This window comes from Mastigoproctus giganteus, chromosome 4, assembly GCF_048544385.1.
Source record: "Mastigoproctus giganteus isolate SK-2022 chromosome 4, ASM4854438v1, whole genome shotgun sequence".
NCBI classification, from domain to species: Eukaryota; Metazoa; Arthropoda; class Arachnida; order Uropygi; family Thelyphonidae; genus Mastigoproctus; species Mastigoproctus giganteus.
The window spans coordinates 35,623,937-35,651,900 of NC_143578.1; the positions used below are offsets into that span (position 1 = coordinate 35,623,937).

Here is a 27,964-nt window from a genome sequence, read left to right on the forward strand (position 1 = left end):
TTTTGTAGTAAGTCATTGTTAGTAAAGCTTACAGGATGAATATGTATACCAAAATTTGAATAGCACAAGTTAGCTGATATATTTGTTTAACTTTTGCAACTTGTTTCGTAAGATGATACTTTCGTTGGGAAATATTTAAACTCATAATTTTGTAACCACAATTTCACGTCACATTTTTGAAATTCCTGCACTCCCTTCCTTCTCTTTTTTCCTACTTTCTCTCCCCCCCCATTCCTTGCTCTTGTGTCCTGCCCCTTCTTGTTTTCTCCTCCTCTTTCTTCTCTTCTACTACTGAGTATTTAGCATAATGTTATTTTATGACAGTCATCATGACATACAGAGAACCACTGCCATAGTGGATTTTAAAAATAAAACCCACTAAAACATACATAAAAAAGTCAGAATAATTGTGCAAGAAAGTATATTTTACTGAATACTGGATTTAGTAACCTACCTAGAAACTAGTAGATAATTATTCACTATACAGGGTGTTTCCATTAAAAGTTGCCACAATGTACCTTGCTTATTTTTATGCTATTTGACAAAATTTTCTCCAAATTTTCTGGATTTCTGGTAGTCACATTTACTTTCTATATTTATTGCACTTTACAGTAACTGAAAAATATAGTGTATACATTGGACAGTATAGTAAAAGTAAATTTATTTAATATCCCATACTTTCCCTTTCCAAAATATACTGTTCATAGTACTATATATTTTGGAAGAGAAAAGGTTTTATGCTCTCCATTTACTGAAGTCCAAGTATGGAGTATCTTTAACAATACAGCCTTTCTCACAATAGATAAAATGACCTGTACATTTGTTTTAAAAGGCATATTTTTATCCTCTGGGTTGTTTAATTTTTCCTTTTAGATGGCATATGGACAAATACATAGACGAAAGTTGCAGCATAATTTAAAATTTGGGTAGTGCCATAAAATTGGAAGCCTTGAGAAAAAGTTGTTTGTCTCTGAAGTATGTTGATGATGTTTTTAGATTAAACTGAGGATAGAGAAAGCTTTCTGATTGAGAAAAGGCAGTTGATCAGAAAAAACTAAAATTTAGAAATGGTGGCATGTAAATAAGGAAATGTAGCTAATTTTTAACATCAGATTTAAAAATATCAGCTCAAATATGACAAAAAAAAAGTTCAGACGACAAATAATTTGAAATCACCTAAAAATAAGCAAGATAGAACCCATGTGGGTATTAATCAAAACCCCCTGTATAATAGAAGAAATGCCAAAATACAGAGTGGACCTCTATTATTTGCCACATTACAAATTTCTTTAAAAAAATTGCACCAAATAAATAGAAAGAGTTTATTTTATTTGAAAGAATAACAAAAATAGTTCTCATATAGACATAAATATGTTTTCACATGGCCTCAATTTGTACCTTGAAAGATTTAGAGAATTCTAGATATCACATTACCAGTCTAATGGATTGGATGAGAAGGGCCTATTTCTTAGCCCTCTCACACCCCAGATTAAAAAAAAAAAAATTCTTGGATTTTTAGTTCTTATGGAAGTTAAGGAACAATTGTATTGCACTAAAGCTCAAACTGTGAATCAGAGGTGAAACTATAAATTCTGGGCCCCTGCCAGATTTCCAAATGTCACACGTTTAACAACCATACAAACCAGCTGTTTCTGCTCCTCCTTATGGTAATTTCACCAAATTTGAATGAATGCCCACACCTGTCAACAAAACGGTTGCTTCCGTGGCAACACAGATGCTGGATAACAGTTGGCATGAAACTGAATATCATTTTTACTTGCTTTGGGCCACAAATGGAGTCCAACTGGTTAATGTCAATATGAACATTTTTTTAGTTGTCCTTTTAATTAAAATAAACAATTTATCTTTATTTGATGTACATTTCATTTTATGACAGTTTATAATTAAGTAATTTTGTAGCTATGTCTTTAAGAATTCCTGAAATATGATATCATTAGATAAATCAGAAAATGCTTCTATATATATATATGAAATTTACCTCTTAACCTTATTGCTTAATGTATTGGGAAGACAAAATTAAAATAATGTGAATTGAATGTTTTAAGTTCCTTCTAAGTTCTTTTAATCTTATGCCTTTCAGTCCATTATTTTAGGAAGTAAATTTCATACATATATAGAGCAAGCATTTACTGATTTATTTGTTGGCATTTTATATAATATATGTACACCTAGTATGTCACTCAACTCAGGATTGTAGAAGGCATGCCTTTTGAAATATGATTTCTGTATTTTGCATTATTTTCCCCTCACAGAAAAAATCACGTGTTAAAGTGCCTCCTTAACATAAAATAATTAGCTACAAAAGACATTGAGATTTCATAGGTTTTAATAGTATCTTTTAAACACTGTGGAGAATGATTTAAATAATATATGCATAGAACTGAATTGAGAAAAAAAGTGTAATATTTTAAAAAAAAAGAACAATTATATATTTACCAGGGTCGAGTTAATATGGATCTTCAGAATGTTAATCTTCAGACTCCCCTTCATCTGGCTGTTGAAAGGCAACACACACAGATAGTTAGGGTAAGTAGTTAGTTAATGATAGTATTTGTTGCTGAGGTGGGGAGGGTTCCTGATGTTAATTACTTTAGGTAATTGCTCATCATTCTATGGTTCAAAATTTAAGCAAATTTAGCAACCTGTAATTTGTTATTCAAAAGCAGTGTTTTAAAGTGTGTGTGTGTGTGTGTGTGTGTGAGTGAGTGAGAGAGAGAGAGAGAGAGAGAGAGAGAGAGAGAGAGAGAGAGAGAGTAGTTTATATTTTTTTAATTAGGTTCATTCTAGTGTTGTAACTTATCTTAATAGTCACTACACTGAAAGGACAGAATTCATGGGGTTCCTGGGCAACGCAGTGCTATCACCCCTCTTGCTAGTGGACAAACCCACCGCTGGGCAGGTATATAGGTACACTGTTAATTTGAAAGAGGGATGATAGTGGGTGCCCAATGCATGGGTCACTCTATTGCAGAGGTGGTTGCCCAATGCATGGGTCACTCTATTGCAGAGGTGGTACAGAAATTGCACTATCCCCATTCGATAGTATCAAGAGTGTATCGGGAATATGGCATTTCCGGAATAACATCTCATCGTGGACAGCACTGTGGGCGGAGAAAGGTGGTGGATGAACGTCGACGTCAGTCTCACATTGTTTCAGCCCATCGGAGAGCAACAGCGGCACAAATCACCGCCGACTTTAACTAGGGAGGTGCCAGAAACATCCCCACCAAGACCATCAGGCAATCATTGGCCACAATAGGTTATAGGAGTAAACAACCCACCAGAGTTCCATTGCTAACACCACGACACAGGGCTCTGTGCCTCAGCTGTGTGAAAGAACATCGGCACTGGACCTTGGATGATTGGAGACGGGTCTTCTGGTCTGATGAATCCTGTTTCTAGTTATTTTGAGCAGACGGGAGGGTGCATATCTGGCGGAAACTGCACAAAACTATGCACCTGTCATGTCAACAAGGAACTGTTCAGGCAGGTGGACGGTCGGTAATGGTCTGGGGTGTTCAACTGGCACATGTTTGGACCTCTGGTACATCTAGACGCATCTCTGAACTGTCCAGGTTACGTGTCCATCCTTGCAGACCATCTGCATCCCTTCATGGTCATCGTGCACCCACAGGGCAATGGACTCTTCCAGTAGGACAATGCGCCTCCCCACAGAGCCATCATGACTAGAACATGGTCAACGAGCATTCCGCAGATTTTACCACCGTGAAATTGCCTCCCCGTTCACCGGACATGACCCCTGTGGAGCATCTTTGGGATGCTGTGGAAAGGCCCGTTTGAGCTTTGGATCCTCCACCCAGGAATGCGACGGAATTATGGACAGCGGTGCAGCATGCATGGATGGAAATACCTGTGGAATGCTTTTGTGAAGTAGTGGACTCAATGCCTCTCCGTATGACTGCCCTTATCCAGGCAAAAGGTGGGCCTACCCATTACTAGGTAGGTATCCCATGATTTCTGTCAACACAGTATATATTTAATTTTTTAACCATGATATATTATAGCTGAAAGCATATGAGAGACCGTTACTACTCTCATATATGTATAATATCTATTTTAGTTAGAGGGAAAGGAGGACATGAATAATATAGAATGCATGAAAACATTTTTGCACATTTTATATAGTATTTATAATAATAAAGTTATGATTATTATTATAATACGTTAAAATTATATGAAATGTGCAGAACACTAGGCTCTACTCATTTCATTTAGTAGAGTATATTTCACTGCATATTACATCTATATTCAGCCATGGTGCTACAGCCAGGGGCATTGAGAGCTAATGGACTCTAAAGTAAAATCCTTACCAACCAGCCCACCTTTCTTCATAGGGAGCCTGGACTCTAAATCTTGGCCCAGGGCAGCTGACCTGCCTGCCCTATCACTCCTCTCTCACTCATTTCTCCTGGCTGTGGTTAGCATGCATAGCCACAAGTAGGAAGGTTGTGAATTTGAGTGACTGCTCTTAATTCAATATGTATATAGCCAAAACAAATATATAACCTCTTCTAGCTGTGGTCATCTTGAGAATGAATGGAAATTTATTTATTTAAAATAATCGTTTAAAGTAATTTTTTGTTTATTAGTAATTACTATAATTTATATCCTACTTTTTCTGAAGTGCAGGATATAAATTATAGATCACTTTGTAGCTTGCCTGTTTAACACATATGAGACCAGAGACATCTTCTGTTTGTTTTCTGCTAATCAAATAGTTCTGGCCAACTCATCAGATATACTTGCTTATGTTTTATATTATAAAACCATTCTCACTGCCAAGCATTACTAACAAATATAATTATATTTACCTTGCTGTTTTTTCAGGTGTGTTTACATATGTATGTGCCTATTGTCTTCACCATATCTGTCAATCCACATGTAACAGAGGGATTCCCATTGGACAGAATTTTGTGAAATTTTATATTTGGGTCTTTTAAAAATATTTGTTGAGCCATTCCAAATTTCATTAAAATCAGATGAATAGAAATCTGGCAAATATTATTTCTATTTTTCCATACAATTTTTGTGGAAAAAGAAATTCATAGATTAAATTTAATTTTAATACAATATCATTAGCTTTAGACAGTCTGTGCACGTTTTGCATGTGTTATTATACAAACTCATGAATGTGGTCTCGCTTGTGAAGAGATACATTTATATAGAGAGAGAAAAGAGACTTAAAAAAAAAGAGTAAACAGGTGAAGAGAAATAAATAGCTTCAATGCTTAAACTAAATGCTAAGTTTAGAGAATGTAAAACTGTAGAGTCTTAAGTGTTCTGTGAAGATCTCAAACTCAGTCCTGTTTTATATCTCAGAAAAAGGATTCGTCTGCTCCTATGCTTACGTTGATGACACTCAGATTTCTTGACAAGATCACATTATCAAGACAATTACCCTGGCTTCTAATCTCTTGGCATAAGCACATCACAGATATTGCTTCCTCTGCAACTAAAAAACTAGGTGCAGAGGAAGCACTCTTTCACTTTCATATTGCTTTTCTTCCAAACAGCTGCTCACTCTATACAAATCTCAAATCTGCCGTATCATGGAATATTGTTCCCACATCTGTGAAAGTGCCTCCAAGACTTCTCTCAGCCTTCTAGACTCCATTCAAAAGAGAGCAATGACCCATCTCTAACAAAGTCTCTCTACTATCTGTCTCATAGGTGTTCTGTTTCTGGTGCATGCCTTTTCTGTAGATATTTCCATGTGCACTGCTCTTCTGAATTGGCTTCTATAATTCCCACTCTCTCTTCCAAACTAGTCTGAATATTTGTCGCAACGTCAGCATCCTTTTGCTGTCCAACTTCAAACTTGCAAAACCAACTTTTCTTCTTGCTCCTTTATTTCTTCAACTTCTGTTTTCTGGAACAACTTCCCTTCTCACTTATTTCCTGAAAATTATAATGTACAGAAATGCAAGTCTAATGTAAACAAGTATCTTCTTTCCTCTTCTCACCCTTCAACCCATGCATGTTGCTAATGACTGTTTCAGAGAAAAGAAGCAACGTAAAAAAATATATATATATATATACCTGTTATATGCTTATGCCAAGATGAGGTTAAAATTAGCTTACAATGTGTGATCGGAAAATTCCTGGATTATATTAAAAAGAAATTTTAAATTTTTACTTACCAGATGTTCCTACTCTCACCCCCAAAGTAATGTCTCCTTAAAACTTAATGCATACATGAAGTCCTGTGATTCTGCCACCTTTATAACATATCTCGACTCCCAGTTTGTTCAGCTATGAGAATTAAGACCATTGCATTATCTATGAAGTTCAAATCCTTTTGGATGCAAAAACAGATTAAAGGACAAGGTAGTTCTGCAAGAATCTTATGAAGAGAAAAATATCACTCCTTTTTGCATGGATTCTTAAAGACAAATGGGGATTTTTGATACAAGTGCTGGATTATAATTTTTTTTCTTCTTTTTTTTTTTTTTTTTTTTGTAAAATGTGTTGGATTTTAAAGAATTGTGAATTCTAAAATGACAAATTTTCCAGCATTTACTCTATCTAGATCCTTAATGAAGACCAAGTCAAGGATATTTGGGCCTCTTATGCTTTCTCTGACCTTTCAAAATAAATTATAGTCATCCAGGTGTTTCAAAAAACTGGCCCTACTAGGTGTAATGTTTTACCACAGATTCCAGTCAATTAGAAGTAAGCTGGAGACTTTTGAAGCATTTAGCACAGGTGTTGCACAAGTATTTTTGACTTTAAAAATTTTTTTAGATATTAATCGTTAAAAGATACTTTTTTAAAACAAAAAAGGCCATATCAAAAACAAAGTAACGGCAAAATAAACATAACAGTGTTTTGTCCCAGTTCACAAAAACGTAAATGACAAGGCTATGGAACCACATGAACTTTTGGACTTTGTATTAATTGCAATAAAATAATCAGACAGAATTTAGCTTTTTATACAGTTTAATTTAGATAATAGACCACAATTCAAACAACTAAATTTTTTTCTACAAAGAATTTATAATATTAATATATGCATTATGCTGTGGGATCTATGCTGCCTTCTTGCTTACTCCACTTGGCATATCTCAAGTGGAGAGAATAAGATTTTTCTCTCTGATTTATTCCTGATTTTTCAGACTGCATAACATGTCAGTCTGAAAAATCTGGAATATCAGAAAAATCAGACTGCATAACATATTAGTCTGTGAACCCAGAATTTGGTGACATTGGCAGCCTTCTTAAAATTAAAATTAATTGCATTCTTAAAACATAATATTTCTCTCTCTCTCTCTCTCTCTCTCTCTCTCTCTCTCTCTCTCTCTCTCTCTCTGCGGTGCTACTGCACATATATTGTTCCATCTTGTTGGAAATACCCTTCTGAAATTCCACATTTGCCTAATTGATTTGTGAGCCTCTCAAACATTTCCATATATCACTGGATGTTCTGTTTTTATAAAGAATAAAGAAAATAGAACAGATTATTCGTTAAACTCAATGTGGTTTGTTGGTTACTCGATCTCACAATTTTTTTAATCAAGTACACACATAATGTACATAGCGTTTGGGGAGGGGTGCCACCAGTGATTTCCCACATCTGCATCATAAGTGCTCTTGTGAAGAAATACAGTACTCTGTAAAAGCCAGAAAAAGTGTTGTGTGTTGTATATGTAAATTTGATACTAGAGAGCTTATAAGTGCTCGATATTTCCTATATTCTATTATGTTATGAATCAACAGGGCTTACCTTTATTTTTGATATAGGAAGAGTTGGAAAAGAAGCTTCCTATATCAAAAATAAAGGTAAGCCCTGTTGATTCATAATGTATATGTAAAGTGTTGGGTTCTGTTGTGTTCTGGCTTTTGGCTGCAGGCCCCCTGGTGGGATCCCATGTTGTTCATTATTCTCTGCTAGGGTCACCTGAGCTTCCTGAATGGAGACCAAGTTATATAAAAAAAAAAAAAAAAAAAAAAAAAGGTAAAGTGTGGGAATCTACATCCCACAAATTGACAGTGAAGCACCAGTTTGCTCCACCAGACAAAAGAAGGAAGCAAAGGTGCTAGTCACCATTGGTGTTTGAGTGGGTTTAAACTACAAAATCCTACCCAGTCAAAGGACTGAGTTAGCAACGTCCCACACTGGGATACAATGCCAGTAGGAGTTTCCTACGGCGTATGTACGAACAAGTTTGCAAATCCTACCCTAACTGGTATCAGGGTTAGCATAGGTTTAGTCCAAATGGTTCCAGCAGTTGTCAATTCCAGTAAGGAGGAAGTCCAGGACGTGGATTCAATTTTGTTGTGGGATAGGTCCAGTAGGTATGATCAACTCCAGTGTAGAACGAGTCTCCTAGATATGATCAGCTCAAGTGTGAGAGTCGTGGAGGTAAAGGCCTCAGCATTAAGAATCCTACCCCACAAGGGAGTCAGCAAGATATTCAGAGGAGCAGAGGTTAATTGATGTGAATGGCTGTTCTCTGAATAGCTGTAGACATCCTTATAGTAAAAAGGCCTTCCTTTTAGTAAAGAGACCTTGTGTGCATTTAGTAAATGCTCAGTAATAGTCCTCTTCGTTTATGAACAGATTATTATTATTATTATTATTATTAATATCCATATGATGCAAGGAAGCCTGAGGCTTATGATGCACCAGGAAAAAAAAAAGTTCCCGAGTAACCCTGAGAGAGAGAGAGAGAGAGAGAGAGAGAGAGTCAAAAGTAGAAGGGAATCACCAAGAAAGAGAAGAATGATGATATCCAGCTCAGGACCCTGGGTGTGCCAAACCCATACTCACCAGATGTGAGCCCCCGGGGTTAATGTTCAAGTCCATGGTGCAGGTCATGAATCATGGCGATGAGCACACTACGAAAGCCTTCATATAATGGGCCGGAAATAGAGATGGGCCCAAACTTTAGGTTGTTTGTATATACAGAAGGGATCATTAATAATGCCCATAGACGTGAGCTTGTTTAATGGACCTGTGGCTGGTGATCAAGAAGGTGGTGGAGAGAACCAGGGTGGAAGTTTTGTGAAGGTGTGAGCAACTTCTGGCATGAATTTTTTAGTAATGAGGCCTTTTTGGATTCCATCCATCTAGTTTTGCTGCAATGAGCTTCTTTTCTTGTTTGATGTTATAATCAAGGATGCAGGGAAACCCTCCCTCCCCCGGACAGGCAGTAGTTCAGACCATGCTGGTCGAGGGGAAGGACTCTAGCAAGAACCTGTAGGGCAGGAATAATGACTGTATGACATGCTTGGTAATTGGTAATGGAACACTTTGTTGTGAGTTTTCATTTGTTGTTGCTAATGATGGCCCTTTTAAACCACAATGCCAGCACCATGTGTGGTGGCAGGAATGAATAGCACTTTATTAAGTAAGGCGAGAGAATGCCTGTTCAGGCTTCAGTCAGACTTACTGATGATGCAGGCAGTCATAGAGATATAGTTCCTGATTTTTATGTGAAGTTAAGTGAGGTATGGGTGAAAATTGAGTTTACTGTCCAGGACTATTCCCATTTGTCTTAATTCTTTTACCAGTTTGATTGTTTGTCTAGAGATCTTAATCAGTGGAGGCTGTCAGGTATGAAGGCTATCCTTCAGGAGTATTGATTTTGTTTTTTCTGGTGAAATCCTGAGCATGTGCAGATTGCTCCAAGACTGTAGGGCTTGGTTGGCCCTACTCCAGTGCACCTGCCTCAAAGTAAAGAATCTCTGGATAAGATTTGTAATAAAGTTTTCATGGTATGTTAAAATTAAGAGGTATGGATTTGTTTCTAGTAATCAAAAAGCTGATAGAAAAGAAAAGTATTAAATATAATATATACAGAGCACACGAGAAATAAATCAATGTACCTTATAGTCCATGGAAATCAATCTTCCAGACTTCAATAGGCTGGAAGATTAGTTTTGAAAGACTGTATGGTAGGGCCCTGAGTTTCTGTAATATTTCTATGTAAAGTGGGCAATATAAATATTTACAGGCACTAAATTTTTGGTGGGTCTGAATGTTATGAATGCAGTTTTAAATTTTGGGCCTAAAATATAATTTTGACTAATCGACCATACTGTTTTCCTGATTGAGGGGTGAGAAATGGTGATTAAATGAAATTTAACATTTGCAAAGTAAGACATCCAAGTATATGCATATACCTTATTATGCATAACAGCAAATATGTCCATCCAGTTGTTACTGTAAAAAAAAAACAGGAAAATGCCTCTATTGGCAAAAAAAAAAAAAAAAAGCTGGAGTGACTAGTAGGAGATGGTATAACCTGAAGCAGAAAAGTAGTACTAGACAAGAAGTGGGCTCTGAGAATAATGGTTTGTGGTCCATTTAGATAAATTTTATTTTGATAAATAAGTTATTAGGAAGATTATAGGTTTGAAATTGATTTTATATAAAAATACAAATTAGTTAATTTGATGGTACAATTAGCTGATTTGTATTTATACAATGGAATAATACATGTCTTACATGTATTATTCTAATACATGTAAGACACTGCAAAAACCAAGAAGTAGTTATGTGTAAAAAAAAACTAATCCTTGTGCCCAGTAAAAACTGTTGCTAGATCTGACTGCAACTTAAGTCTGTTTTCTATAAATTTCCTTTTGATATTTTTAAGCAACTTCTATGTAGTGGACTTGATAAATCATGAAGTATTATCAGTATTCCAGTCTAACTTGTACAGAGAAATTAAAGGTTGAAATATTGCTCCACAGTAAATCATCTCTGGTATAAAGTTAAAGTCATTGCTTACTGAGGAAGTGAATGGCATTATTGCATGAGTCACTTAACATGCACATGATGTGTGCTGTTTTGTCATTAAGCTTCCACTCAACATATCAACCAAATTATGTTTTTCCAACGAGTATAACCTGATGTATATATAATTGTATGGGCAACGTTAAACCACTTTAAGCTGGTTAAAGTTTCAACTTTAACACCCTACATTGCTCCTAAGATATTATAGAATTCATCTGTTTCATCTTTTTTTTTTTTTTTAGTCTTCAACTGAGCCACATGCACATACAATTTCATCGCTAAATTTTCCATCTTAAATAAATCGCTGGACAGTGCTTATTAAACATTCTTCACAACTAGATCTGAAAGCAATTGCCACACTTTACACTTTGCACTGTATCTTTTTTCCAAAATAATTTATGATTACTTGGTTTTTCTGATGTCATAATGTGCTAGTTTTATTAATTCCATTTCTTTTCCATTTAAAGCTCCTAGTGTTGATGATATACCTGTCTCGATGGTTATTCTAGTAGCATATTTAGCACTGCATTCTGGTTCCCTGACAAGCACACCTTGTTGACCCAAGTACTGTTTCACCCATTATGAATTCTGATTACTTTGTCCTGCCATAATAAGTTTTGGCAGGACAAAGTTTTTGGGAAATACGTATGAAGGAAGGTTGTTCCAGAAAACGGTAGTTGAATGAATAAACGAGAAAGATGAAAAGTTGATTCTGTGAGTTTGAAGTTGGACAGTTCGGGAGAGCTGTAAACTCATAACAAATAAGTTAGCTGGTCTAGTTGGTTAATCTCACATTGGCAGGTGATCTTTGTTTGCTGCATAGACACATAGTGGTGCTGCTAACAGGTGTACCTGTTAGATGGGTCAGGACCCCATTCAGGTCTCCTCAAGCCTAGCTTAAGAGATGTGCATATGTATGCAAATAACTCTCCAGTTCATTATAGGCTGTTCAAAATTAAGCTTAATTAAGCTTGATTTTGTACCTAATTTGCAAAGGATTCTGATTGACATTCTTGTCTGTCATACTGTAGAATCAGAAAGTGATTGTATGCTGTGCTTTTCTGTGGTCTAGTTTATCAAAACAATTTGAAAAATTTTAAATTGAAACAAATCATACAAACCTTATAACAAATATATTTTCACAGTTTCAGGAGTATAACCGAGTAGCTTAACATTTGTTTGTTACCATTATGGCTGCTGATGACTTCAAAAGTATAAGTTCCTTTTTGATGGCATGGAATTGTTTTGACTAGAAGTAAATTAATGCATTTGTTTACTTGTTCCACAATTAGATGTTTATTTTATTATCACAGAAACTATCAATTACAGTTAATCTCTTGAACTCCTTTCATACTATTTAAAGCATTATTTGAAGAAATTATGTCTTGAATTTTTTTTTTTTTTTTTTTTTTTCAGTTGTGTTGTAGCCATATCAGTATATGTAATTTCAAATAATTTATGTTGGTTCATTAATTTTTGACAGTTACTTGTTCGGGAGGGCTGTAATTTGAACATACCTGACAAAGACGGAGATACACCGCTACACGAAGCATTACGCCACCATACTTTATCCCAGTTGCGCCAGCTCCAAGATATGCAAGATGTGAGCAAGGTGGGAAACAGTAATGAGGCTGGACCTGTATGTGGTACCTCTGAGGTTTGTTTAAGAAATTAGTGGAAATAGATAATATCAAATTATAATTTTTACATGTTAATTTTTTTTATAAAAATAGAATACTGTAATATTCGTCTGTTGTGTGTTTTTGAAAAATTTTAGTTTATTTTGTGAGAGACTTATGAGATATCCAAAAATTTATGAAAACAGCAACATTTGCGGAAATTACAGTTATTGCTTTTCACGAGGTTTTAATATTTAACTGGCTTATATCTTGCATACAGGGAAGCACTGATTAACATAGTGCTTCTGCTTGACCTGTATTTCTTACATAATTGAAACATGTCCTCTTACTTATAATTTGCAAATTTTGAATGCAGTATGTATACTTGTGTTACCTTACTGTCTATGTAGAGATATATACTGCATTATAATATATAACACTGGCAGAATATTCCAGTATGATGTATATTGTATATCACTAACTGGCATTTGACAAGTTTTTTTAGGCCTTACCAGGATGGTTGTGGTGCTAGCCATCTGGTCAAAATCCTATATGTCAATTTATTGTTTTGGAAAAAAAATTAGGTTCATAAAATATGGTTCCATGCAAAATTCTTAAATTTGTGCAAAGATTACAACTATGCTGTAGACTGGACAATCTAGGCTCTAAAATGTACCTTTACTGCTATAGGAAAAGAGTTTTCTGCTTATAGATCAAAGTGTTTAAATCATCCACTTTTATTGTGTTGTCAGAATATGGAATCATAGTCACAAAAAAATGAATAGAACTAGAGCCAGTTTTTTTTTTTTTTTTATGAAAGCTCCAAACATGAGAGGTATAAGAACCTATAGTACTTAGTACTGTGCATGGGTTGGAGGATGAGAAGACGAAGGAAGATATTTGTTAACATTAGACTTGAACTTCTGCAGACTGTAATTTTCAGGAAATACGTATGAAGGAAGGTTGTTCCAGAAAACAGTAGTTGAATGAATAAACAAAGGAGATGAAAAGTTTGTTCTGTGAGTTTGAAGTTGGACAGTAAATGGATGTTGGCTGGTGGTGGTGGCACGTGTTCGGACTGGTTTGAAAGAGAGAGCGGGAATTATAGAATCCAATTCAGAAGAATAGTGCCCATGGAAGTATCTATAGAAAAGGCATGCAGCAGACACAGTATATCTGTGAGACAGAGAGTGGAGAGACTCTGTTAGGGATGAGTCATTAATTAACCTAACTGCCCTCTTCTCGATGGAATCTAGAAGCCTGAGTGAGGTTTTGGGGGCACTGCCCCAGATGTAGGAACAATATTCTATGTTAAGGCTGATTTGTGATTTGTACAGAATGAATAGCTGTTTGGAAGAAAAGTAGTGCCGAGAGCAAAAGAGAAAACCAAGTTTTTTAGATGCAGAGGAAGCAATATTTGCAATGTGCTTGTGCCAAGAGAGATTAGAAGTCAGGGTAATCCCAAAAAGAGCTATATCATCTTGCCTAGAAATCAGATTGCCACCAAAGATAAGCATAGGAGCAGAAGAATCCTTTTTGTGGGATATATGACAGGACTGAGTTTTAGAAGAATTGAAATCAACTAAGTTGTCTTTGCCCGACTGGAGAATTACCTAGAGATCGGCATTTAAGAAATTGTTAGCAGATATTCGAGAAGTTGAAGCTGATTGAGCAGAGCGAGGTTTCTCAAACCAGAAAGTGGAATGCAATGTGCTATCATCAGCAAAACTATGGATAGGATTTCCGGTCAATCAGGGTCTTAATATACAAGAGGAAAAGAGTGGGGAAAAGAACTGAACCTTGGGGGACACCAGCATTAGTGGAGAAGTTAGAAGACAGCAAGCCATCTACCATCACCCTCAGTGAGCAGTCAGAGAGGAAACTGGATAATCAATTACAAAAAACAGTAGGCAAACCATAAGATGAAAACTTGTTTAGAAGACCTTTATGCCAAACCTTGCAAAACACCTTGCATTTGAGATGTCAAGAGCAACTGCTTGTGTTTCACCAAACTTTTCCATTAAATTTGTCCATGAATGGGTAACATGAGCCAGACTATCACCAGTGGATTGACACTGGCGGAATCCATACTGGTGATCATTGATCAGACGGAAGGTTTCTAGGTAGTTTAAGAGTTGGCGGTTAATTGATTTCTCCATTACTTTAGAAAGAGTAGAAGTAATTGCAGTGGGGCGATAATTGAATGGGAGGAATTTGTAACCCTTTTTAGGAACTGGCTGGATATGAGCAAATTTCCAAGCAGAAGGAAAAACACCTTTGGAATAAGAAAATGAAAAAGAGGTGGCAAAGAATGGGAGTAAGTTCAGGAGCACAGGTTTTCAGAACAAGTGGAGAAATACCATCAAGTTTGTTTTATGAATTGTCAAAATTATACTCAGTAGTACAGGAAATTCCCAAAGTTGTACAGTATTTTGATGCTGATTTAGTTTGTATTGATCATTTATTTTATTATTAGTTTCATATGTAAATTTTGGTTATGATTATATTTTCACACCCTTCATGCATTTTATTTATTTATTTATTTACAAACTTCTCACCCACAGGGCACACAATCTGTAGATATTGGTGAGAAAGCTGAGCATTACAGAGAATCAATACAAAGAAATTGCTAGTATTAAAATATATATAAAATTTGGATTGACAAAACAGAGTAAAAAGCAATTTCTTATACATAGATGATTTAAGTCAGTGTTGTGATTATTCAGTATCTGAAGGAAATGAACAGAGGGCTACCTAGTGAGTGTTGAGTATGAGGGACAGGCAGTGAGAAATTAATTTTATCATGAGTTCAGGTGGGGTATATTGAACAGTATTTGTTCAAATATCTTTCACTATTTGTTTAAGAATAGATAAATAATTGATAATAGAGTATGATATTGTAGACAAAAAGAGACTCATAGAGTTGTTGTCTGGAGAGAAGAGGAACTCTTCTGAAGCAATGAAAAAGAGCTCCATAGCTTCAATGATGAAAGGCAAGGCAATTTCAAAAGCATAAGAATTTAATGAATTTGATTTGAATTCGCTCAAGTCTGTGAGAAAGATATTTGTTTTGGGAACCAAATAATATCACAGTAATCAAAAATGGCAAGTATAAGCTGCTTGTAGAGAAGAATTATAACTTTGCCAATCTTAAAAATCAAGAAAGAATGCTTAATTAAGCCAAGAGATTTTGAAGTCTGAGATATTATGTGATTGACATGGCAAGAGGAATGAAGATCAGATCAGAATAGGACCCCTCAGTCCTTGAATGTATCAGTACTTCCAATTAGAGATTTTCCAATATAATAATCAAAACACTGAGAGCCTAACTGCACAATTCGAGTGAAAGCAACAAAATTTACATTTTAATGAGTTTAGAAACAAATTATTTTTGAAAGAGAATCAAGACAGGACTGGAGTTCACTGTCAGTTGAAGAATAGATAACTTTGTAAAGTTGACAGATCATTAATGTAAATAATAAAAAAAAGCAAACCCAAGGGTGAGCCTTGAGAAACACCTTGCGAAACAGTAAATGGAGTTTATGGAATATCATCAATTATTACTGATAGTTTACGGTTTCTAAGCAGTGACTCAAGCAAATACAGTAAAGGGGTCATAGACCATGAGATGAAAGCTTGAAGAGCAGAAGATCAATGTGAACAGAATCAAATGCATGTGAAATATCAAGGAATAGTGAATCAGTTTGATTTCCTTTGCCCAAATTAATTTGTAGGAAATGGGAGAACGAGGCTTGATTTTCACAGTTGATTTCATGGGAAGAAAAGCATACTGATGATTATTGATGAATGGATGAATGTAGGAACTAAAATATTTATAAAATAGAGTTCAAAATTTTTTCAGTTGTATTCAGTATGATAATAGGTCGATAGATTTGCTAGGCATGGCTTTCTCATCCTGTTTTTTTATATATATATATATATATATATATGGATGACTAGGCCTCTTTGTAGGAATTGGACTAGAGAGGAACTGCTTTTCTTGAAGAAAAGAGCACGGAGGGTATCAGGACCAGCAGCAGTGAAATCTTTAAGCCAATAAATGGCTGACTGAACGTCATCAGTAGTGAGAACTAATTTACAAAAAGTCATTGGTATTAGATTCAAATGGATAATATATTGACATAAGACTCTTGATGAGACAGGTTTATTTTATAATTTGCTGCCAAACAAAAAAAAATTAAGTAAACAAAGACTCACTGTTCTGTTATGCTGCAATTCAGATGGCAGTACAAAACTGTGCCCACTTGTGATTGGTAAGTTTTCCAAGCCAAGATGTTTTAAAGAAGTTAACTAATTTCCCTGTGATTATGAGGCCAATAGAAGTGCTTGGCTTACAGTCAAAGTTTTTCAGTCTTGGTTATCAAAGGTGGACAGAAGAATGGCTTCAGAAAAAAGGAACATTTTGACGATTCTAGATCGTTGTACAGCACATTCTACCGAGAAGTTGACAAATATGCTGCTGTTTTTACCTTCCAGTACTACTAGTTTTGTGCTGCCACTGGATCAAGGCATTATTTATAACCTCGAGAGAGCGTATAGAGCCCACCTGATAAGGTACTTGATCTGCAACATAGAAGGAGGGAACAATTTGCAGCCAATTTGGAATGTCTTGGATGCTATCCGTAATCTTATTGCTTGGGATAGTATTGCATCAAGTGTAATAATCAACTGCTTCAGAAAGATTGGCTTTGGAGAGAATATCATTGAAAAACATGGTCCGTCAGACAAATGGGATAGCAACATTGAGGAATGTGGCATTTGAAGGAGCATATGGATTTTGTTGACGAATTTGAAGGGTTTGTGAAGGTGGGTGAAGTTGCCAGCACAGCAATGCTAACACCATAAGAGCTACTGAGAACCAAACAAAACGATGATGTTTTTGTTACCAGCGACAGTGAAAGTGAAGAAGCACGCGCACACATGCACGCACACACACACACACAGCCATCTAAAAAAGATGCCCAAAATTGAGCATAATAGAGAATGTGTTGGCCTGCAGTAATGTTGATAAAGAAACAACTATTGCATTTGATAATGTCTGTGCTGCAGTTAAAAATGCAAATAGGACAAAAACTGTGCAAACAGTTTTTGTCCTAATTGCTTTTCTCTTTAAAAAGTGTTATTTCTGTATTGTTAGACAAGGCTTTTGTTTTTATTTTTAATTTTATTAATTTAAATTAATTTATTTTTTCATTTATTTTTGATATTATTATTTATTATTATTCTTAGATACATAGTATGTACCCAAAAAAAAAAAAAAAAACTGTAAAATTTTGACACTTTTGGGGAACCTCATTATTACAAAATGTGAAAATTTAGGCATCCCCAAACTTTGTATTAATGAGATTCGACTGTATATAAGAAAATAAATAAATATTAAGCTATCGCCAGAGGCAGCAAAATGTACATCCTCCACATGATGCCCAGTACATAACAGATAATTCATATAAAAAATAAAAATAAAATTAATACATAAACCAGCAGCATGGCAAATCTGTATAGCAAAAGTTAACATAAAAATTAAATCAACAGGGAGGGGGAAAGTAAAGGTAACAAGACAGAAACTGTAGCCAAAAGTCTCCAAATAATTTAGAATTCAATTAAATCCAATTAATATTTAAAATAACGCCAATTATATAATAATTTAGCAGCACCCCCCAAGTAAGGTACCAGTTCTGAGAGACATGAAGTATCACCAGAAAGGGACTAAAACAGACTACTAAAATAAAACAAAGTAACAAAATAATATACTGACCATTATGCTCCATATTGGCGGAGGACCATGAGGCCAATAATGGTCATGGAATCGCTAGACAAATTGTCACAAAGGCAAACCGATTGAAGGACCATGTAGTAACCTGGCTTATGTATTAATTTTATTTTTATTTTTTATATGAATTATCTGTTATATAGCAGCAGAGACAAATACTGTCAGAATGTAAACTACATAACCTAAAGCAAGGAATGGCAGAATAGTGGAAAAAGTGGATAAAAATGGATAAAATTTAAAAGTATAAAAGAGGCATATAGTTGTGAAAATTATTATAAAATCTAAAAGAATTAAATTCAGAACGCTAGCTAAAAACCAAAAAAGTGGAAACTCTTGAGGTTCAATGATGGACCAGACTGTTTCAGATTAAGCAGGTATCCAACAAAGCAGGAAAATAAATGAGGAGGGCAGAATTATGAGAAATGGACCCCAAAACAATCCAGAAATAATGAAAGCTCATCTGTGATGTCACAGTTAAGTCAGTTAAAAAAAAATCTCCATATTGTTATCTAAAAAATTGTATGTCTTTGCTATAAAATCAAACTTTCTAGTGAATTGTCTAGTAACATATATTTTAGAATGTGTAAAAACAATTCATTCAGTGTCTGTTAGTGTTGCTTTTAAAAACAGTATTCCACTGTTCAGTGGAATGCTGTTTTTCTTTTTTTTTTATGGCAATCATGAACAAGAAAGATATTAGTATACTATACACATCCAAGACTATACAGTAAATGATGCATTGCTGCTTGCAATAACTCACATAAATCATTGGCATTAGTAAGTGATTTATGGTAGGATATGCATTACAAAAAGAGTAAGCATTGACCTTTCTATGTATTACTGATTTTCTGAAATCATCATGAAAAATTAATAGAACTCTATCCTAAGAAGCAAGTTCATGAAATTGTTAAATTAATGGCTGAATTTACAAGCAACTCAAGAGCTATGTACATAGTGAGTTAATTCAGCTATTAATTGAATAACTTCATGAATTTGCTTTCTGGGATAGAGTTCTACTAATTTTCTGTAAACATTCAGAAATTCATTCATGCTGCCTCACAATGTTTTTCTTTGGTAAGAATATGCTACTGTTACACTGTGACTTCTCATCCTGGCACCTCCATAGCCAGGTGGGCAGGAGCAGCAGTGCGTAGCACACTCTTCTTGATTAGACCGGTGTTCGAGCCCATGACCACCAAATATGGAGGATGCAGAAAGGTCAGGGAATGACCACTGAATATCCCTGGAGCAATATGGCCTTAGTTGTTAATGCTCCTAAAAACCAAATAACAACAAAAACTTCTCATCCAAACTAAAAATAACCTCATTGATAGAAATATAGAATGTTGGGGTTAACTGTTGTAACATTAAAAGTATCCCTCATTGATTGTATATATCTTTCTTTTTTGGTTAGTTCAAATTTAGTGAAACAGTGATTTGTGTTTCTGTTTGAAACTTTATAACTATGCCACAAAACCCTTAAATGCAGCAAAAGTTAACTTGATGAGCAGGATAATAATGTACTTTGTGCAAGAAAGGTTTTGAAATTGGGACTAGTAGGAAACAAATTTTATGGTAAAACTCAAAAGTCATAGAGGTGTGATAAGTTGCATTCTGCATGAAAGACAGAATAAGTTTAATACCAAACCTTCTGTATCTGCATCCATTTCTTTAGAAGTGGAAGTAGTAAATTCTCAGAAACTCTTTCTTAATGATAGAGTATGAATGCTGAACAAGTTACAAAGGCAAAAATTATATAGACTTTGAAACTTGCACCATGCAGTAGGGTAATCTTTCTCATCATATTGCATAGTGTACAGACAGTTTACATATATGTTTCCAGATATTAAAATTAATTATCAAAAGAAGCTAGTAAAATGATGTATGAAATTGCCTGTGGTCTGAGCCTTCACTTTCAAGAGGAAATTGTACAAAAACTTAACAAGAAATATTAATTTTTCACTTTTGCTATGATTAAGCAACAACTGATATGAGTACTAAACAGTTGGATGTGTGCGTGTACTATTCTAGAATGAAATTATGATGATAATGAAATGCTATTATTTTAAAGCATACACCTTTGAACATTCAGCATCAGATATTTTAAAATATGAACTATTAGGGGGTTTGAGAGAAGTTTATACTGCACCAGCCAAAAAAAAAAAAAAAAATTTTTTTTCTGAATTACGCTGAGAGAGAGAGAAAGAAAGAAGGGAATCACCAAGAAAAAGAAGAATGATGATATCCAGCTCGGGACCCTGGGTGTGCCATGACCCATACTCACCAGATGTGAGCCCCTGAGGTTGTTGAGCTTAGTCTTCCTCTCTTTATATGTATTTTCAAAGTGATATTCAAAAGCTGGTTTTGATGATAAAAGACTTTGCCACCACTGCAATAAACTATATAAACTATATTTAACCAGTAATAAAAAAAAAAAAAAAAAAAAAAAATGTACTTGTCACCATAAATTTGTATAATGCTTGTTTCTTGTATATATTTTCTTGAACTTGAATTAAACTAAAGCACTCATTGCCATTTTTTAAGTAGTTGATGTATGTTCGCAGTAGGACCAATAGCAAAAATTGAGCTCTATCCCAGGAATTTAAGCATTAAATGTTAATCAGTATGTTTAACTTAACATCCCTTCCCCCTTCATATAAACAACAGTAAAAATATATATATTTTTTTGCCTTTTCAGCTGTTGATGGGATTAGGAACGCAAGGTGCTGATAAAAAAAGCAGTGCTTCTATTGCTTGTTTCCTTGTTTCTAATGGTGCTGACTTGAATATCAAAAACAAAAAAGGCCAAACTCCACTTGATCTATGTCCAGATCCAAACCTTTGCAAAGCTCTGGCAAAATGTCACAAAGAAAGATCAAGGTAATTTTTACTCCTGCATATATAAATTGGTTATCATTTTCATACAATTTATTCTTTTATCATTTTTTTACTTAAAAAATCAATTTTATAAGTAGCTTGCTTATATAAATTTCTTGTTGTGAAGTTAGTAATTGCAGTATTGTACAGATGTTCATCCAGTGGAATGATAGATGAACTGAGTACCCTTTTGTTTGTTTGCCTATTAAAAAAAAGCTGCATGTGTACCCTGTACACATGAAAGATGTTTTATGTGAAAACATCTTTGACAAAAATCAGAACCATTTTAAAATCAAACAGCTAGAACCGAAGTCATGAACAATGTAACATTTTATGCTCATGCCCACTACTTACTCTATTGAATCAACGTCAGTGTCATACTTCAGTCCAAAATATTTAGTATGAACGATCAGGAGCGGATTAAGGTCGGTTGAGGCCCCGGGTGCAGAAGAAAATATTGGGCTCCGTAAAAAAACGAGAGAGACAGGGAAAATAAAAATACTGTTAACAATTTTTTTAAATAAATAAAAAATATTATCTACTATTAATGTTTTATTTCCAATAAAATTTGAATATAATATATGTATAATATAATTAATAATAGCATAATAATAATCACAAAGTTTTGAACTAATATGTTCAACTAATTTGTTGAGGTTTTGCGTGGGCCCTTCAGAAATCGAGGCCCAGGGCGCACGCCCGGTGCGTACGCTGTTAAATCCGCCTCTGTGAACGATGTAATGTTTTATGCACACGCCCACTACTTACTCTACTGAATTAACGTTTGGAAGAGGTTAACGAAATCCAAGCAAATAGCTTAATTACCCATTTGATTGTAACCATTTGTTGAATAGTATGATTGCAGCAATATAAGTATTTGTATTATTGCAATTTGCATTGCATTCCAATTTACATTCCATTGTTAGGTGCTGCTATAGATGTTTTCACATCAATAATTTTCTGAGCAGTGAAAAGGACTAAATGCCACACTACTATAGCCTTTGTGGTCAATGATGCCAAAGTCAAATGCAGAGCATTGTCAAGAGTATTGACCAAGCCAACCTAACAAAATAAAGGTGAAGGTAGCAATGAGTGTGCAAGAATGACAAAGACTGAGATTGCATAAATGACAAACAGAAAATCAAACATTGGATTTAGCAGTGCCTTCAACAAGCAATGCCAGCTGGTTGATGAAGGTCTAACAATAATGTACCTGAAGTGAATATTAATTATGTACAACGGAACACTTCTCCAATTGCAGAGCAGATAAGTTTAAATGATCAAGCGGCTCTGAGTTCTAAGCGATAGTGACAAGCGATTTTCTCTGTGTTGTATAGAGTGCTCTTTCCTAGCGATAAAGTTTCAATTCTTTTCTAGAGACTTTTCTCTTTTTTTTCACTTCAAGTAGTTCTTTACTTAAAGTATTGAAGTAAGAACTCAGAAAGGAAATCTACCTTTCTTTACTTAGGGTGTGTGTATATATATATATATATATATATTAATTACTAACAAACTCTTAACTTCTGCAACCGCTTGGTCGCTGGTGGCACCACTCCTGCCTCCGCATGGCGGATCCAATAACCTGGAAGAAGAAAGTCACTCTTCCCAGGGCTAAAAGGAGCAATGATGGACCTAAATAATTTTCCCCTTAGAGCGATCAAGCTCAAGGACAGACATATCTAATGAAAATGGCACCAACCAATCTAAAAGGCTTTGAAGAGAAGCAGGGTGTCCTAACCTTTTGGTGATACACTCTCTGTCCACTCAGCCTGTGGGAAAGTTATTATCATTTATGATACAAAAATATTTGGAATCTATCGCTGGATCACCCAAAATGGTGAAGCGACTACAATCCGGAGACCTTCTAGTAGAAACAGCCACCTCCAAACATTCTGAGTGGCTATTAAAGACAACTATATTTGGTGGGCTGCCAGTATCTGTTACTCCCCACAATACCTTAAATTCATTGAAAGGAGTGATTGCAGAGTAGGATCTACTTGCTGTGCCTGAGAAGGAGTTAGTTCAGGAACTGAGTAATCAGAAGGTAATCAGTGTGAGATGCATAATGATTAAAAAAGATGGAAATCTTGTTCCATCATTTTAACTTTCAGCACTCCTGATTTGCCATCCACCATAAAAGTTGGCTATTTAAACTGCCGATTTCAGCTATACATTCTAAATCCTATTCATTGTTTTAAATGCCAGAATTATGGCCACTCCTAGCAGGTAGGCATGCAAAGGTGATGCAATCTGTCCTATATGTGGCTCAAAGGATCATACACAAGCAGATTGCTCAGCTACAACTCTGGTTTGTCCCAGCTGCAAAGGAAGCCATCCTGCCTTTTCTAAATCATGCAATATGTGGAAAACTGGAAAGAAAATTCAAAAGTACAAAATTGAACATAAAGTGACATATCCTGAGGCACGCAGACAAATTTTGTTGACCATATCTAGTCTGTCTTATGCATCTTGTACCCGAAGCCATCTGTCAATTGCAGTTCAAACTGATGTATCAATACCACTGAACACCTTTCTGGTGAACTGGGTTAAAGCAACCTTATTAGCCTCCACAAAAGATTCTCCTAAAACTAAAACCAGCAAAGCAACTAACGCTCCAATTAGTATCCCAACTGATACTCTAACTGCATCACATGACAGCAAAAAATCAGAAACTACCAAAGACTGTAAGAAAATCAAATCGCCAACCAACAGTATGGAAGTAGATGTACACTCTGATTACGAGGAATCTATATTAGAGCTTCATGCAAATGACACTATGGATACTGGATGCCCTTCCTTCCCAAAAAAAGAACGAAAAAAATGCCCAGCACACAAAAAGCAATCTGATGAATCGTCCTCAGCCAAACCTAAATAATGCATAACATCATACAATGGAACTGTAGAGGACTAAGCAGTCATTCCGATGACTTAAGGGATTTATTAGCTCAATTCAATCCCATAGGCATATGCTTCCAGGAGACATTCTTGTCACCCAAAATTCTCAACTTATACAATCTATAGACAAGATAGGAACTCAGAGTCTTCAGCACGGCACGTGGAGGAGTAGCCATTCTTGTTAATTCTAACTTACTATCCAGACCAATCCAATTAAGAACCAATCTAGAAGCTGTGGCTGCTCACATTGCAGTGGGTATTTCAGTTACCCTTGTTTCCATTTATATTCCGCCATCTCTACCACTTCTGCAGTCAACTTGACAACCTCATTACTCAACTCCAAACTCCAATTTGTCTTTTCGATGACTTTAATGGACACCATACATTGTGGGGGTCCACTACAATGGACAGAAAAGGCAAATTGATTGAGGAATTTATAAATAACAAAGATCTTAATTTACTTGACTCTGGATCTCCTACCTATATCTACCTGCGTGTAGGATCTACTTCTGCAGTTGACTTTGCAATTTCTTCACCATCCATCTTTCCAATTATGATATGGTCGGTATTATCTGATTCCTTTAATAGCGATCACTTTCCAATCATATGCTCAATACAAACAGTGGTAACTCAAAATCCTAATCAACAATCCAATTGGAAGTTTAATAAAGCGAATTGGGATGGCTATTCTTCTAAAATCCTTTTAGATAGAATTTATATTCAACAGAAAACAATTGATAATGTAACCACTTACATAGCCAACCAGATTCTGACTGCGGCTAATGCTTCCATTGCAAATGGAAGCATTAGCCGCAGCACAGTGTATGCAACAAAAACTGTGCTGCCACTTTATTAGATACACCTACCTAGGTGTATCTAATAGCGTGTTGAGCCTCCTTTAGCCTTCAAAACAGCCTGAATTCGTCTAGGCATGGATTGAACAAGGTGCTGAAAATGTGGTATAGGAATAGAGTACCATGCAGTTCCTTGAGATTCGACGGAAGTGTAGGCCTGCAGCAAACAGCCCTTTCCAGCTCATCCCAAAGATGTTCAATAGGTTTGAGATCTGAGGACTGAGTAGGCCACTGCAGCAAAGAAAATTCATTGTCATGTTCCTGTAACCATTCCATAATGATTCGGGCTGTGTGCACCGGCACATTATCCTGATGGAAATAACCATCTGACTGAGGGTAAACTGTCAACATGAACAAATGCACTTGGTCAGCAACGATGTTTAGGTACGATGTGGCATTCATACGTGAATCTATGGGTATCAATGGACCCAACGTGTGCTAAGAAAACATTCCCCACACCATAACACTGCCCCCACCACCTTGCACAGTAGTCGTCAGACATGACAGGTCCACAGATTTCGTTGTTTTTGCCAAATTCTGAGCCTTCCATCAACGTGATGCACCAGGAACTTCGACTCGTCAGACCAAGCAACTGTTTTCCAATCCTCGATAGTCTAGTCCTTTAATTTGTTCTTTGATAACAAAGGTATGTGATGTGGCCGTCGGCTGTTGTAGCCCATTCGCAACAAAGTGCAACTTGTGGTTTGTTGCGATATTTTGTTCTGCGCACCAAGGTTGTGTTCTGAGGTGATGTGGGACATTTTGGCCCATCTGTTTACTTGCACAATTCTAGCCATCCTCCTCTGACCTCTCTCATCAACAAGCGATTTTCTTCCACAGGAGTGCCGTTGAGAGGATGTTTTCTGTTCGTTGCACTATTCTCGATACACCCTTGAAACTGTGGTGCGTGAAAATTTCAGGAGAACTGTCATTTCAGAGATGCTTTGTCCAGCACATCTTGCACCTACTACCATGCTACATTCGAAGTCCGTTAGATTACTCCTTTTTCCCATTCTTGCTATGGTTTGTATGCTTAACTGGTACTAGGAAGGTTGTTCTGTTGCATTTATATCAACAACTGTGGTCATGTGACTTACAACATGGTGGGACTAACCATTTGTGTGTACAGCATGGATATACCTAATAAAGTGCCAGCACCCACTGGAATCACTAGTGGAATACAGAGTGCTTTAATGCCAAATAGGAGAAAAATCATGCTTGGAATAATTCTGCATGTATCCTACCACCAGTAACTTAATTGCTTAATAGAGACTTAAAGCAAAAGCAAGAGAAATTAGACGTAAAGCAAAACGTGACTCATGGATTACCTTTACCTCAACCATAACAAGAGACACCGACATATGACTCATCTGGCGAAGGATACAGAGGCCCTAAATGACAAATTTGTTTGACTGCCCTCTCCAATACTTCATTGGAAAGGGAAAGACTTAATGTACTCCTGAAGAAGTTGCTTCTGCTTTCTATGCATCCTCTTTCCGAAACATTAAAGCAGGTGCAGAACATCATAAAATCAACTTCTTCATGTACCGCTGCTTCCCATACAACCAACACTATGTTAACAGAACTCAAAGAATCATTAAATAGATCATCCAATAGTGCCGCAGGCCCAGATGGTATTCATTACATTATGCTGAAACATTTACCTGAAAAGGACTTGCATACCTTGTAGATCTTCTACAATGAGATCTTCTGTGAAAATACCTATCCTTTTTCCTGGCTCCATTCTTTCATTATTGCCATACCAAAACCAGGCAAAGATCCTTCCCTGGTTCAAAATTATAGGCCCATATCTCCCACAAGTTTCTTGGGTAAAATTTTTGAAAGGCTGGTCCACACAAGGCGCACTTATATCATGATGTCACAGAATCTGCTACCAGATCATCAGTACGGCTTTCAAAAAAATAGATCAACCTTAACATGCTAATCGAAGCCGTATCTCACATCAGCAATGCCTTTGTCAGGAAACAACATCTAGTTATAGTCAACTTAGACCTTGAAAAGGCATTTGACACTACCTGGCATCATGGTATTCTTATGGATATTTACCATCTGGGACTTAGGGGCCATTTGCCTGAAATAATTCAAAATTTCCTGCAGTTGCATTCTTTTCAGGTCCTATATAAAAACATACTCTCTGCTTCTCACATTCAGGAAGAAGTAGTCCTGCAGGTATTGATACTTAGTCCAACACTATTTGCAATCCTAGTTAGCAGCATAACAGAAAATATCCCAAAAACTGTTGAAACATATTTGTATGCAGACAACCCTACCATTTCCTGTCAGTTTCAAAGTATCAGTACCATCGAACGGGAGCTCCTTTGCCATAAACAAAATAGAATCCTGGACTTCGTGGAACAGTTATCGACTATCAGAAAAGAAATGTACTGCCACTCACTTTTCCAAGCGATGGGTTCTCCATCCTGATGTTGACTTGCAAATAAATGATACTCCAATCCCACTTGTCACTACTGTTAGATTTCTTGGACTGATATTAGACAGCAAGCTGAACTTCCAGGCTCACATTACTCACTTAAGAACTACATGTCTAAAATATTTGAACATACTTCGATCAGTCTCGTCCGTGTCTAGGGGAGCTGATCGGTATACTTTAATGCATCTTTACAGAACTTTAATCCAGTCACACTTAGATTATGGTTGTCCAGTATATGACTCTGCCAGAAGCACTACTTTACGATGTCTAAATGTGATCCAGCACAGTGCTCTGAGGACTGCTTTGGGTGCTTTCAGGACTTCTCCAATCCAAAGCCTTTATATTGAAGTGCATGATCCTCCATTACATCTTTGTAGGAAAACAAAGGATTACTACTACAATACATGGCTAAGACCCAGAATCTTCCATCGCACCCCCAGTTGGGAGTATCTTTATAATACTCGTTGGGATTTTTTCTGAGAGCAAGCCAAATGAAAATAGACCTGCTTCACTCGGGGTAAAAGAGCTTGTTCAGATTTGGAATATCGATTTCAATGATATTTTTCAGGATACAGCTGCACCTGTTCCATCTTGGACATACATTTCTGCCTCTCACGATGTACACTTTCTTCAGTGGGGAAAGAATGTCGTACCTCCCTGTAATATCAGGCAGTTGCACTCAGCTCACTCTAC

At 36.0% G+C, this 27,964-nt stretch overlaps 1 protein-coding gene across 2 annotated transcripts in view; it reads left to right on the top strand.

The window, feature by feature from the left end:
- The window catches only part of mib1 (E3 ubiquitin-protein ligase mind bomb 1), a 501,099-nt gene that overhangs the window by 406,414 nt on the left and 66,721 nt on the right, over positions 1 to 27,964 (top strand). For both annotated transcript variants that reach the window (XM_090372633.1, XM_090372634.1), the window contains 3 exons: positions 2,461 to 2,547; positions 12,267 to 12,440; positions 20,892 to 21,073. In XM_090372633.1, the coding sequence (XP_090228759.1) occupies positions 2,461 to 2,547; positions 12,267 to 12,440; positions 20,892 to 21,073 (443 nt within the window). The remainder of the gene's footprint in view (positions 1 to 2,460; positions 2,548 to 12,266; positions 12,441 to 20,891; positions 21,074 to 27,964) is intronic.